The sequence below is a fragment of the Alosa alosa genome, chromosome 1 (assembly GCF_017589495.1).
Source record: "Alosa alosa isolate M-15738 ecotype Scorff River chromosome 1, AALO_Geno_1.1, whole genome shotgun sequence".
NCBI classification, from domain to species: domain Eukaryota; kingdom Metazoa; phylum Chordata; class Actinopteri; order Clupeiformes; family Clupeidae; genus Alosa; species Alosa alosa.
The window spans coordinates 51,671,540-51,686,591 of NC_063189.1; the positions used below are offsets into that span (position 1 = coordinate 51,671,540).

The 15,052-nt window shown below is 40.4% G+C and overlaps 1 protein-coding gene across 1 annotated transcript in view; it reads left to right on the forward strand.

The window, feature by feature from the left end:
* Positions 1-15,052, forward strand: part of znf644a (zinc finger protein 644a) — an 80,388-nt gene that overhangs the window by 46,420 nt on the left and 18,916 nt on the right. Inside the window, exon 2 of the mRNA XM_048257057.1 lies at positions 1,187-3,708. Coding sequence (XP_048113014.1) covers positions 1,206-3,708 — 2,503 coding nt within the window. The 5' untranslated portion in view covers positions 1,187-1,205. The remainder of the gene's footprint in view (positions 1-1,186; positions 3,709-15,052) is intronic.

The window sequence follows — 15,052 nt, forward strand, 5'->3', positions numbered from 1 at the left end:
GTATCATAACTTTTGAAAAGTAAATGATATTCCCATTCAGTCTTTTTTGTCAAATAGCCCACAACTTGCTGAACATGTCATATACTCTATATGTTTCTCTATCTTGTAGAGAAATATGATGAAAAATAATTTTTATGTGTATGAAATTAAATTTTTACAAATTTTGGATATATATTTGGAGAGGATTTTCAAAGACTGTTCATTACTATAATCAACATTACCATATGTATTTTACATAGAACTGATTCTTCTAATTACAATGGTATGTACAGGGTTCCCACGGGTCCTTGAAATCCTTGAAAGTTTGTGAATCTGAAAAAAAAAATTAAGGCCCTTGAAAGTTTTTGAAAACAGACGTGGAATGGACGTCCTTGAACAGGTTCATGGTAACGAATTTAACTTGTTTAGGAAAAGTTTATTTCAGCTCAGTTTTATGCAAAATACAAACATGAAAAATAGAATAGGCCTTCCATCTGTATATGTCCAAAAATAAAAGAAAACTGCGACAAGGTGTCCTTGGTCTGTTGAGGTAACTTGATTTAACCATGCCCGCGCTTGACGACACATTAGGTCCTTTAATTTGAGGATATTGGGCCTGGAAAGTCCTTGAAAGGTCCTTGAATTTGATCTTAACCAAGGTGTGGGAATCCTGTATGTATATCCCATTGATGGTATGTATTATACTCAAGAAATAAGGTTTTTTGTGTGAGGAGGTCATCCAGCCCCGAAAATCCGGGCACAAAAGGGTTAACATGGAATTTTCTTTTTTTAAATGTCTTATTTATTTATTTTATTATTTGTTAATTTTGTTTGTTGTCTGTCTTTTGTGTCTTGGTGTCACTGTGTGACATGTGCTGGCAAATATGCCGCTCCGTCCGGCATCTTATGTCTTGTGTGTGCAGCGCTTTGGGTTGCACTCTGTGCATGTCAAAGTTGCCGTTGGCACTCTAGACTCACAGTTTGAGCCACCTTAGTCAACTCTGTATTCAAAGTTGATTGAATACAGTGAATGGTGCAGAATGTGAAATATTTCCTCAGTTCACATGTCTGAACCATTTGGGGTTTTTTTTGTAAACTCTTGATATGTCCAGTTTTACATAAGGTAAATTGCAGATTTTTGTGATGTGTTTTGTATATTATAAAAGTCTTATTTGGCATTCATTAATGCCTACTCTTTATTCTCTAGAAAGAAGTTGACAGTCAACATGTCGGGGTCAAAGCTGAAGGAGGAAGGCCTTGATTTGAAGTCTGAAGTCACAAACAACACTCAGGATCTACCCATAAACCAAGCTTCTTCACTCAAAACCAACATGCTACTTTCAGTTCAGTATGAAAAAGTTCATATACCAAGAACTATCAACTACCCTGAGATGGACAAACTACTGAAAGACAAACATGTGAAATGTTCCATATCAGGTCAAATGTCTGACAAGCCCCTGCTAGGTAAATCTGAAAATGTGCAAGGTTGTGCTATTGGCAATGGTATACTTGCAATGCAGGATGGGATTAAGTCCAGTATAGATGAGGGATGTGATCAAAACTCTAGAACCATGTATTCTGGACTTGAGATATCGACACATGGCTTTGACAACAGAGGGCTGTGGAGCATTGAATCCTCAAGTTGTTTAGATGATGTGCCAAATAGTGTGGGGAAGATGACATCAGTTACTTCACCCACCCACGGTAGACGGCAAAAACGCAAAATGGAAATGGTTGCCATGTCTGATCCCTCAGAAGACCTTTACACAATCGCCAGTCTTGATTCCCAGCTGAGTGATGAAATGTTTAAAGGTGAGCAAACCAATGGATCATCACAACTCAAAATCCCTAATGTAAGATTGTTGGATACATTTGGCTGTGTGTCCAGGCCTGAAACTAAGCAAGTAAAGAGGAGTTCTGCAATATCCCAAAATGCTGTAGATGAGTGGGAACAGAAAAACAAGGACATGGTACTGAGACCAGAAACATCTGACCAAAGTAATGAAAATAAAAAGATGCATGATTTTGATTCTGAGCATTCCAGCAGCTCTTTGGATAATTATGATGATGCCAATGATTTTAACTGGGATCCTCAAAAAGAATTCATTAAATTCTTGTGGGATAATCTTGATGATCAAGACCAAAAGAATGCAGAAGTCTCTGCCCACATTGTGAGGAAACAGAGGGCATCTATTGATACAGGGACAGATTACACAAATGATCTTTGTATGAACTTTATTCAAAAGACTGGCCAGCATGACCATAGAGATCCATCCATTTACATCATGCCTCAGGAGAAAGATTTGGGAACCACACAGGTAGTTAGATGTAGAAAATATTACAAAGAACATGTCAAATGTGTTAACACGTGTATTAATGGCAAACGGGAGGGGACAGAACACACCAGCACAGGGTGTGAGCTTTCAGTTTTAAAAGAAGAGCTATTAGAATCTGGATCTAATGTTAAGCCTTTGTTTTCCCCCTGCACAAACTGTGACATCACATGTAAAGATAGAACCCTATTACACAGGCACATAAGGCAGCATGGAGAACCAGTCAACCAAGCTCAGACACTGTCTTTAATTTGCAGAGAGTGTGGATGGTCTTGTCATAGGTCTGCTTCCCTCCTACAGCATAGGTCTATCCACAAAGAGAAACAACATATATTAATTGAGGAACTGAAGGAAATTGTTTCCCCCAAAGTTTTGAATGCTGAAAACAATACTACCACTTTGACAGATCCTAGAAACCCAGGCAATGTATCAAAATATTGGTCTTTTGGAAATTCAGAAATCATTGAAAGTAATAACCAACTTCCATCACCTGGGCAGCACTGTCTTAGTACATCGTCTTCATTATTTCAAGAATTGGAAAACAGTCCCAGCAAAGGAAAAGGTAGTTCTTCAAACTTAGAGAGAATGCCAGACTTGATTGGAACAGAAAAAGCTTTACAGAATCATAACAAAGGCCTCAAACCAAGACTTCATACATCAGTGAATATGCTAGTCTCTCAGAACACAAATGAACAAGCAAGCCATGACTATAGATCAGATGCTCAAGAAAGAAGAACTGATAGTTCTGCATTTTTTTTTGATTGTAATGACCACTGTAATAAAATCATCAACAGTAACGAATGTGAAAACTATGAACAGCAAAATGAAGATGGTTCTTGCCATACTTCTGATGAAGCTTTCCTGCCACAGCTAATGGGCATTATGGATAGTACCTCTCAATGGCAAGCAGACATTAAGGATGACCCGAACATCAGCGGAAAACTTTTAAATATTAAAAAGCCAGAAACAAATAGCTCTCTGTCAAAAAATATTACCACTCAACTGCATGATATGGAAGTTCATGATGGATCTTTACACTTACCTGTCTGCCAGAACAGTCTACAAAAAGAAGAACTGAACAATCTATCTGTCAAGGATTCACAAAATCCTGTTGCTGAAAATTTGAAGATAAATGGTGATGTTGGTCAGGTTAGACGTAAGGAGGTCTCTTCAATGTCAGAACCTCAGTCCGATTCTGATTTTAGGAAAAAGCCTTGTCCAGCAATGTTTGAAACAGGAGTCCGTTTTTCTGATCATACAAGAGGACATCTACAAAGGATTGGAATGACTACCCATGAACAGCATGTAATTCCATCTCAGGAAATTACATTTCTGGATATGCAGAACACCCGAGGAATGATTACTTCAGTTCCTGCAGGAAGTAAAAAAACTTCAGGTAAAAAGATTTTGATTCATTATCTGTATCTAGTTCTGTGTCAGTTTGTTGTTTTTCTTCTTTGGCTTTGGTCCTACTATTTACAATAAGGTTTGCTCACTTTTCTGTGAATCAATTTCTTGCCCTGGTTTTGTGTGTATAAGTGGATCCCATTCCATCCACTCCTCTTCAGTTTATTATCACACCCTATTCTGCTTATATTAAGATTGAGATTAAGATGGACATTCAATCCAGCTGTTGCAAGGAACTACAGACCTGACTCCTTTTTTTCCTTCTTGTCAAAAGCTCTTGAGAAAGTGGGCAGTCTGTTCTTTAGAGTGGTCATTCTCTTTTAACTTTATATCAAAAATCCTTTGTTATCTGTGACTGAAGCATTTTCATGAAAATCCTGTGGATGGCGATTGGCGATTTGTTGGATGGTGATTGAACAGAAATCCTCTAGTATTCCCTTAATGTTACAACATATATCCTCTATCCTCGTCAATCTACTGTTTTGGTCTACTTTTCACGCATGAGCAGACATTAAGCTAACCTAAGCCTCGCTTGAATAAACAAAGGCAAGATGCAGCTAACTTGAGTTAATGGACCGGCTAAAAGTCTATGCTACTTCAAGCCAGGCTATTTCTGTTAATCGCTGCCTTCATTAGCGAGGTTAATGGAATACCCCAAAGAAGACAGTCTGTCTAACTTTCTAATGTTAACTTTGATTGAAACCATCTTTGTCTTACACTGCAACCAAGTGTTATTAATCTTATATTAAAGGAGAATTCCGGTGTGATATTGACCTAAAGTGTGTTGAAACATGATACCGAGTGTGAATGTATGTCTCATAGCCCATCTCGGCTTGTCCCCTGCACTCCAAAATCTGGCGCTAGTTAGCAGATGCTACCAACAGCTTTTTCAATGGTGGTGCTTCAGCATCGGGCTAGCCATGCAAATAAATCACTGTTTTACACCATTTACGAGGCTCAATGGATCTCCACACTTCATTGGTAGACTTCCGAGGGCCCTAACATTTAAAACGAGACATTGAGAACTTTAAAAAAGCACTGGTAGTTTACTTACAAGACGATTTATACAGACAGTATCTTCACGAAGTTTAGCGTTTGCAGCCATCTTGAATTTAGTCACGATAAGTCGAGCGACGAGTAAGAATGAACAGGTATGATAAGGGATCAGATTCAAAAAATAATTTTCTGAAACTGGAATCCATGCATTTCCACAGAATTATTTTTGGAATTCAGAATTATAACCATGCATACACAGGTGGAATAGTTATGGTGATATTGCAATAAGTTCACAACCACAAAAACATATGCTACATTTCACAGTTCAGAAATGTTCAAAAATGTGTGTACATTTCAGCACTCCATGAAATTATGCAGAAGTGGTCACCTGTGTTATTCAGCTAGTTCATTTAAGATAATATATTGGTCATTGTAATGGCCATAGCCTATAGCCTATGCTATTCCTTTTTCAGGATGTACCCATATGGCTTATGCATATGGCTTAAGTCAGGCTTTATATCAATATTTGTGTCTCGTTATTTGATTTTCTTCATATTTTTGCATTAATGTCACAAGGAAGCATGCCAATATAAATATATTCATTTATCTGTATATCTAAGTGGGTTTGGCTGGAACCTGACAATATAAGAACCATGATAGTGAGATAATCTATGGCTGAGCAATTTACAAAAATTTATGTAGGCCTACTGACAAATAGTTTACATACAATACATTAGAATTTCGCCCCAATGAGGCTATGTAGAAATGTGTTGCAATTTCAAAACCGGATTACGCAGGAACCACTTATTGCACAGAGGCATGCTTTATATCCTCGTATTCGGTATGGTTTGCTGTTTATTGTGATATTGGGTTTTACCACGTGTTGTGTGAAGGGTTAGTGAGATATTTAACCGAGAGTAATGGGTGTGCACTGTGTGCAAAATGCAAATATGATTAGCCAAAATTGCATGTCGGTTCAATGATAATTTTCTCGCGAACCATTTATCACAGCAACTTGGCGCTAATATCATTAGAAAGCTTAGATTCCGCTCGTTCACATGATGTGTGATATCACATGTATAGGTTTAGTTTAGTTAAACCTCATCTGCCAGGTATTTGACCTACCAGGTTGACACTTCAGCGTGAAAAATACTCAATAATACTCAAAGCAAATGCGGGGAGAATGCGCCTGGGATGGCTTCTGAAGTAGCATCACAAATGAGAGAAAATTTAGAAAATTCCACAGACAGGGTGCTCCTGAACCCTCTCACCGTCTCTGAAAGCATCACCGTGGCTCAACAGGTAGATCTATAGATAGGCTAAACTCATTTTTCAGGCATCTGACCGGGTTGACAGTTGGCGTGTGGGTGTGTGAAACTAATCAAATGCGTGTGTCTCGCGTGCAATGCGTGAGAGTTGGCAGCTATGGATTGTGAATGTTTGGATTACATGTGCATGCTGAGGAGGGATGCGCCTGTTGAGAGGGAGAGAGAGAGAGAGAGAGAGAGAGAGAGAGAGAGTGCGCAAGGGGCAAGGACTCATTGAGAGTCTGTGTTGAGGTAGGCCTACTTCTATCGCCTAGGCTACTCTGGTCGAGTTGCACATAGCTACAATGCAAGATATATTTAGCCTATTATTTATGGACAACGTAAGGCGGGAGGTGTGTGTTGCTTTTAATTATCGAATGTTCTATCGAACGTCTTTTTTATTGATATCGATTACATGTCTATTGCGATATATATCGCTATCGTTTTAGCGCCCAGCCCTAGTTCAGATACTCTCAATTACACCCCTTTTTACTTTTTACAGGAATTACACTTAAATTTGCGGTTTAATGGTGTACAGTGCGTCCCAGTTAAAAATTGACACTTCATTCAAGGTGATTCACGCAGCTGGGTGAAATGCACATTCGACAGCAAGGGCTGTGATTGGCTGAGTTTTCAGCGTTTCTCTGTGTTTTTAGCAGCCCCTGCAACATGCTAGTCACCTGTAGCCTAAGCTTTGTACATAATGTTTAACATAGTTTTGGATTCAGTGGCAAGATTTCTTGATTGTACAGTGCCTGTCTCTCAGTAATGTTTTAAAATGAGAGCTTCGTCAGCTGGCAGTAGGCTACTTTGTCGGTAGTCATGAGAAGTTCGCTTGCTACAGAACATAAATATGCTGCCCAGAAACCTTGTGAATAGTTCTGATTTTTTTTTTACTACACTAACGAGGTTGAAATATAGACTTTGCCTACAGCATCTCCTTAACAGTAATGTTAACAAAATGACAGCATTCATATGACAAAGGAAAACGAATTCGGTCACTCAAGACTGTGCCACAGCAACCAGTGTAGGCTACAGTCCTACCCAATAGGCCTACTCGGAGCAGATAGTGTTGTCTGACGGTCGAGTGGGTTAATGCACGTATTTCCAGAACAGGTCTGCAACTTTCAGGCAGTTCTGAGTTCGAATCTAGGCAGAGCAGAGCCATATAAAGGCCTAGGCCTATTGTTATCATTTTTTGCAAGGTGTTGCTCCTGGCAATACTTGTTTATAAGACGTTTGGTGATTAATTGATAGCTGTTTTTGGGACACGTTAAACGTTCTTTATAATGAGCGATAATGGGGGAGTAAAACGACTGTTACGCAGCTGTTACAACTGTAGGCTACAATGATTGCAATACAAAAATATCGCGGCGTGTTAGTTTAGTTAGTTTTGTGATTTTTTTGCACTTTTGCCTCATGTGTTTTCAGGTTTGAGGGCTTTTTTGGCAAGATTGACCTTGGTAGACTCTGCATATGTTATTTCTCCGTATGGAAAATGAAGTCAATTTTCGACACACGTCTGTTATTAGTTCAATAACAAGTGTTGCTTGTTAAAACATGTGACTAGTGAAACTCAAATGATTTTAGAAATATTTAGCCAAAGCCAAAAAGTGTTAGAGAGAAGGAGAGACGCCGGTGCAGCTCAGATGTCTTCTTAATTTTCTTTATTCTTTAGTAAAAGGTGCAGAACATTATTAAACTTTATAGACATAATACGCACGCAGGCACAACTAGGCTACTTGTTGTTTTCTTTTACTCGGCTATCTATATATATGGTTATCAGCACACAATGTTGGGCTAATTCACTAGTTATGGATATCACAAGTTTAAACAACGAAAACAGAAAGGATGGAGACAGCAAAGCTAGAGGAGTTATTCCAGATGGGCAAGAACAATGTAGGCAATTGGTGTGCTTGTCAGAACCTTAGATTACAGCTGTTTAAAGCCAGACGTCCACGGTATCGCTAGAACAAAACTAAAGGTAACTTTTAGCTATAGGGCTGTATCAATTTGTCCAAATTAATAGGTCATCGTAGACGTTGTTGTTGTATTATTGCGTGTGGATATTGTTATGCTATGTAGGCTACTTTTTTTGCAATGCACGGACCTAAAACCGGAAACGGACAAATATTGTACACGCAGTGAATTTGTTTTTATTTCGGTGGGTGGGTGTAATGCCATAGCTCTCTCACACACACACACACACACACACACACACACACACACACACACACACACACACACACACACACACACAGTACCTTTCTTAGCCACAGTTAATTTTAGTGGTGATCTGTGTTATGGACATTGTTATGCACATTATTGACTGCAGTTTATTCTCATCAATGTCAGTCCATGAATGCATATTGATCAGTTGTTAACTAATACTGTAGGCCTAGAAGTTGCATTTGAAAATGTTACTGTTGTAGGCTTTTTTATTTTTGTTTTTTATTTCAGCCACACTGTTTTAAAGTGGTTAGGACCATTACACACCAATTTTGAATAAGCCATACTGCAATACCGATTTCATGGTTGCACCATGCACATGTTCGCCGATTATGTGGCCCTCAGTAACCTATAAATTCAATGATGTGGCCCTCTATGAAAATGAGTTTGACACCCCTGCTCTAAAATATCTGTCCTGGCCTGGTTGCACCGGATTGTGGCCAAACGACAGAAGCGGAGAAGAACCCTCCTTTGTCTACCAAAAGTGTTACTTTGTGCCCAGCTCCCCACTGCTTGTGAAAGAAGGGGGTGGGGGAGGGGGGCTTAACGTGAAAAAGCTTAATGTCCCAAAACGGCAAAGTCATAATGGTAGGCTACAGGAAGTAGGGGGAGGGTTTGGGATGACCAGAGCCATCTTCGCTGTGCTATTCAGAAAGCATCTTATTGTCTTTCCAGGCGCACACAGCTCGTTATAGCCTATCGAGTGCCTTAGCAGATAGGCTCTGCTCTTCTTGGGTTTGGCCTCACAGCGAACTCAACCCTCTTGTTGCTTGCAGTTTGTTAAATAAAGCGATGCAGATTACATTATTTATTTCTGATTAATTGCGTCTTTTTTGCAACATCTGCTTGTTAGGCTGGGCTACTGTCAATGTCCTGTACAGGTATATGTTCAACAATTGCTGGTGTAGGCCTACAGGCTATAATCAATTAGGGACTGTTCGTTATTTATTTAAGGGGCTACCGGAGGAGTTTTGGGAGCGTTAGTCAAAAAAGACGTGACCCTCCCTCGCCAGCAAGACATTTTTCTATGACACTCTAAAGTGATTGTGAAAAAACGCATGCCCCTCCCCAGTCCCAACAATAGGCTATTGATGCCTGCTGTCTACTGGGTCAATTTGGGAGCTTGCATGCTACGACTCCTTCCTTGAAATGCCTTGAAAAGGCTGTCGTTTGCACAATTTCACAAATAATCACTGGGACCGAAACAAACCTGTCAACTTTTCCCGGGTTTATCGCGTATTTTAACTTTTTCCTCGCTGTCTTAGGAGGAGCTGCAGGGCCGTCGCAAGGGGGTGCGAGGCCCTGTACGAACTTGACAGATGCATGAACTTACGTGCATGAAATCATGCGATAGCTTACTTTACACATTGCCATGGCTACCGTCGGTGCATTTTAGTAGCCTAGTCTAATAAGCTACACCAGCTTGTCTTTAAGAGGGGAAATTGTATAGCCTATAACATTAGCTGAGTATTTGGCCATATGGTGTTTATCATAGGCTACATCATGAAACCAAATAGTGTAACAAAGGCGAACACTTTAACAGGGGAAATTAATTGGGCATGAATCATTGTGCTGAACGGTATTTGTCAATGCAGAAACACACGGCATTCAAACTGTTGATAAGATGTGCACTATGGAAATTGGTCTGTAGGCTAACAATGTACTTGTACAGGTAAATGTTCAACAATTGCTGTACAGGCTATAATCAATTAGCTAAATCATTTGTCAAGCTGTTTAAATTGCATACATTCAAACGCAAAAGGTGCTTTGATATATTTTTTTTTTTGATCGCCGGGCAAGCAGGCATGCTGCGGTTGCAATGAATGAGGATAATTGGTTTTATCTGCGGATTTATTTTTTGCATTATTTTGAATATGACTCGCTCCAGTCTCAACAGCACTTTCCACAGGCATTTAAGTTCTAACACATATCCCCTCTCTTTCTCTCTCATCCCTGCACACGGTGCTTTCTTAAAGGAGCTGCACCATCTTACAACAATTGCATCTACATTTTCATATTAGAATGTTTTGTCAAGTGTAAGCTTAAACTACCTTGATCAATTTAAGTTCCCGTGCCCCCGCTGAAAGCCTCATGCGCTTATCGTTACACTATCAAATCTATAAGTAACCGTGACAAATAGGGTATAAGATATATAAACTCACGCTATTGTATTATCATATATGTTTGGTAATGGCTCAGCTTTCTCTGATTGTTCTACTGACTTGGAAAATGCATCATGGAAGCAGTAAGTCAAGTCGTATCAAAAATACTAGTGGCAGAACTCCAAAGTGACACCTTGTGGTTGTTTGTGTCAACTGCAGTTTGTGCCATTTCTGCTGAGAAAATGGGGTGCGTGATTCCTGAAGGAACCCGTCCAAACTTAACGGGGACCCACTGTAATTACATGGGGAAATGTGGGTGGAGCTGTGGAGAGCAGTAGTGTAGTGTGTTAACCACCAGGATCAGGTTTTCCCAAAATGCTAAATCTTTCATACAATATTACTGTCCGTCTACCTCTCTACAGTACATTCTACTTCACTTACCAAAATGTTTCTGGCTACATATTGTAGCGCCGAGGCTATTTACTCCCGTGTTGGACTTTCCCCTGTGTTCCCCTGTGTCTCTGTTTTCCCGGCGTGTGCGCGTGTGTGTGTGTGTGTGTGTGCGCGAGAGTGTCTGTGTCTCCTTCTCCCTTCTGTGCCATAGAATGTGTCAATAAGTTCTGATGTGTTTTGATTGGGGGGAGGTGTCCGGGAGGGAATATTTAGGGGTTCGGATAGGTTAGCGATTGATAAGGGGAGGGAATAGAATTGGGGGTTCTAAGACGTTTTAGTAAGTTTAGTCAGAGTAGAGGTGAATTACGTGCGAGTGGGTTGTTTTCTGTTGTTGGCAGATGCGAGTGAATGATGAGTGATTGAGACGTGATTTGTCAGGATCGGTTTGTTGCTTTGTAGTGGACACCTCCTGCTACCCGTACCTTAGCCTGTACATCATTTGAAAAATAAATAACCGGAGTTTGGAACGATACCTAGGCCTCCCCGTCTCCTAACTACTCCTCGGCATTACAATATCTTCTTTAAGTTATAGCTTAATGTTGGTCTGGTCTGGTTTTCAGATAACTGTTGGCTAGACCTGTGCACGTGCTGCCATGTGAGAAGAACATGTGTTGCATTGCACATTGTGGTTCATAATAATAATAATAATAATAATGTCATTATAAATTAATTAACCTTTTGGTTCTATGAGTAACATGTTGCCTACAGACCTGATATTTGGAGACCTCTGTCATTTTGACTTGCATATTTCATGATGATTACCAGCACTGTCATGTCAAACAAATCTCACATATGCTGAAACCTATGCTATTGGAATGACAATATTCAACGCCAGAAATATTAATTCAGCCTCTTAAGACATAGGTAAGGTATATGTTGGAAAGAAAACTCTTAAAGGGACGGATCAAGATACCTTAAAGTCTTCTTAAATGTGAAGAGACAAGGTTATCACGAACAAAAAAAACTATGGCTTTGTCCGAAACAATAAAAATCCAATCAAATCAAATATTGGTATAAAATTCTGTCCTCTAAGATACCTTAATTTTGAAGGCAGCATAGATCCTTCATGCTGCCTTCAACGCCCAAAATTCTAAATCTAATTATGAGCAGCTGTTGGTAATTGGCAACAGCTGAATGATGTAAAGAACTGTGCAGTCGAACATTACGTTATTTTGCTTTCTGGTATCCTGGTAATGTCGTTCTGTGTTGCTATCTTGCTAGGGCATCCAAAACAAAGTTTATGGTACCTTGATGTCACTACGGCAAGTGACTCGTTAGACAGCTGAAGACAGCGAGGCAAGCAGATCGCTACCTTCCGGTTTGGACAAGGCAGCCATAGGGCAGCCGTGGCCTACTGGTTATGGCTTCGGGCTTGTAACCGAAGGGTTGCTGGTTCAATCCCCAACCAGTAGGAAAAATGTGGGCGGGAAAGTGGTTTGAGCACTGCTCTCCTATGCCCACATCCACGGCTGAAGTGCCTCTGTAGGCCAGTCAATCTAGCCCAAAAAGACAAAAAATTTGCAACAGAAATGCCTTATAGTTTTTATTGGTCCTAATACCCTCCTGAATCATATATTAATTAATATATTTTGTGGGAACCAAACGTCTGATGAAGCACTGACAGTCAAATTAAGTGAAGGTATCCACAGAGCCAGTCAACAATGCAATGCTGACATAACTGTAGTCCCTGGCCAAGTTATAATAATAATAAATAATAATAAAGCTTTATTTGTATAGCACCTTTCATACACAGAATGCAGCTCAAAGTGCTTTACATTTGAAGCATGTAACACAATAATAGTCAGTCAGTCATTATCAATCACTTTTCTTTGCTGTTTATGTTATACTCAGCAACATATCAAAAATATAGAAAATGGCGCCATAAGACTGGCAGCCTTAACCCTCTTACCCCCACAAGCACGCCATATGGCAACTGTGGCAAGGAAAAACTCCCATATTCCAGGAAGAAACCTTGAGCAGAACCTGACTTAATAGGGGAGCCCATCTGCTTCTGGCTGGCTGCCCTCCAATAGTAGCAGATGTAGAATAATCTGAAAATGTAGTCTACAGGATAAGATGAGTTAACTAAAAGCTTTCCTGTACAGGTATGTTTTCAGATCTTTTTAAAAATATTTACTGAACTTCGCCTGCTTGATGTACAGAGGCAGGGTGTTCCATAGTTTGGGGCATAATGGATAAACGCAGCTTCTCCACTTTGTTTGTGGAGCACTTTGGGTACGATTAAAAGATTAGAATTGGATGATCTAAGTTTCCTTTGTGGTTGATAAGATATTAAAAGCTCAGAGATATATGAAGGTGCTATGCCATTCAGAGCTTTGTAAGTAATTAACATAACCTTAAAATCAATTCTATAGGAAATAGGGAGCCAGTGCAGTTCAGCCAACACAGGGGTGATGTGTTCTCTCTTCTTAGTCTTAGTTAAAAGTCTAGCCGCAGAGTTCTGTATGAGTGCCAATTTCTTTAGATGTTTTTGGGAAGACCAGTGAAAGTGCATTGCAGTAGTCTAACCTGCTAGTGATAAAGGCGAATTAGTTTTTCTGCATCTTGTTGAGTTAAAAAGGGCCGACTTTGGCAATGTTTCTCAAGTGGAAATAGGCTGTCTGAGTAACTTTACTGATATGGGGCTTAAAACTTAACTCTGTATCTAAGATGACACCGAGGCTTGTTACTTTTGGTTTGACCTGGTGTGCCAAGTTCCCCAGATTACTAAGAATAATATCTCGCTTCAGTTTTGGTCCAACCAGAAGTACCTGTTCATGCAGAGTGCCGGACTGCCGGTAGAAGTTCACAAATCCCAAAAGAATAGCGCAAAGTAAGAAATAGCAGCAAGCAGTGATAGTTGGTTGTAAGCGGAGATCCTGCAGCCCCTTCATTTTCATACAAGTAGTATAGTATATATACTCTTTTGATCTGTAATGATATGTGTTTTGATCTGTCTTCTGATCCAATCTGAAAATTAGTGAAACACACTCACAGCACACAGTGAGGTGAAGCACACACTAATCCCGACGCAGTGAGCTGCCTGCTACAGCGGGAGCAGTGAGGGGTTAGGTGCTCAAGGGCCCTTCAGCCGTTCCTCCTGGTCGGAGGTTCGAACCAGCAACCCTTCGGTTACAAGTCCGAAGCGCTAACCAGTAGGCCACGGGTGCCCCAATGAGGTACAGAAGTACGAAAGAAGTGCCGCAGTAGCACAGAAAACAGAGGTTGATGGATTCACACCAGGGCACTTCATTCAGTATGTTGCTGATATATAAGTATAAGTATATAGACTCTTTTGATCCCGTGAGGGAAATTTGGTCTGCAATCCATGAAGTAGTGAAACACACTCAGCACACAGTGAGGTGAAACACACACTAATCTCGACGCAGTGAGCTGCCTGCTACAGCTGGGGGAGCAGTGAGGGGTTAGGTGCCTTGCTCAAGGGCCGTTCCTACTGGTCGGGGGTTTGAACCGGCAACCCTTTGGTTACAAGTCCGAAACGCTAGCCAGTAGGCCACGGCTGCCCCAATGCATATGTGCAAATATGTCGGCAAACTTGGATGAGAACATTGATTGAACTTTTTTTGTTGTTGCCACAGTTATGGCCTACTGTACCTCCTGTTTTGTAAAGTGCCTACTGGTCTTTCTCTTCTATCAGTCTCTTGAGTAGTGGTTTTGGGTACGTATTGTCTATTTACAGATTTCAATATCAATGACTTGTCTGTTAATAGTGGTTTCCGCTGAAATATGTATTCCCTTTCACTGTAATCTTTAAAGGGAGTTTTCTCAAAATTAGTTTTCCGTACACTGTGGAGGAGAACTATCCACTTCAGTAACACTATTATAAACTATTCATTACAGATTTCTCCCTATCTATATGTTGTGTTTGATTAGGGAGGAGTTATGTGTGGGGATATGTTGGGGGCAGCCGTGGCCTACTGGTTAGCGTTTCGGACTTGTAACCGGAGGGTTGCCGGTTCGAACCCCGACCAGTAGGAAGCGGCTGAAGTGCCCTTGAGCAAGGCACCTCACTGCGCCGGGATTAGTGTGTGCTTCACCTCACTGTGTGTTCACTGTGTGCTGAGTGTGTTTCACTAATTCATGGTTTGGGATAAATGCAGAGACCAATCTTCTAAATAGTATGGGATGATGGAGAAACAAAGCCACAGTCCCTTCTTTAGTTGTGTCTTTCTGTATTGTCTCAACATAATGAATTTATGTTTAATCTGGCTTCATCCAATTTTCA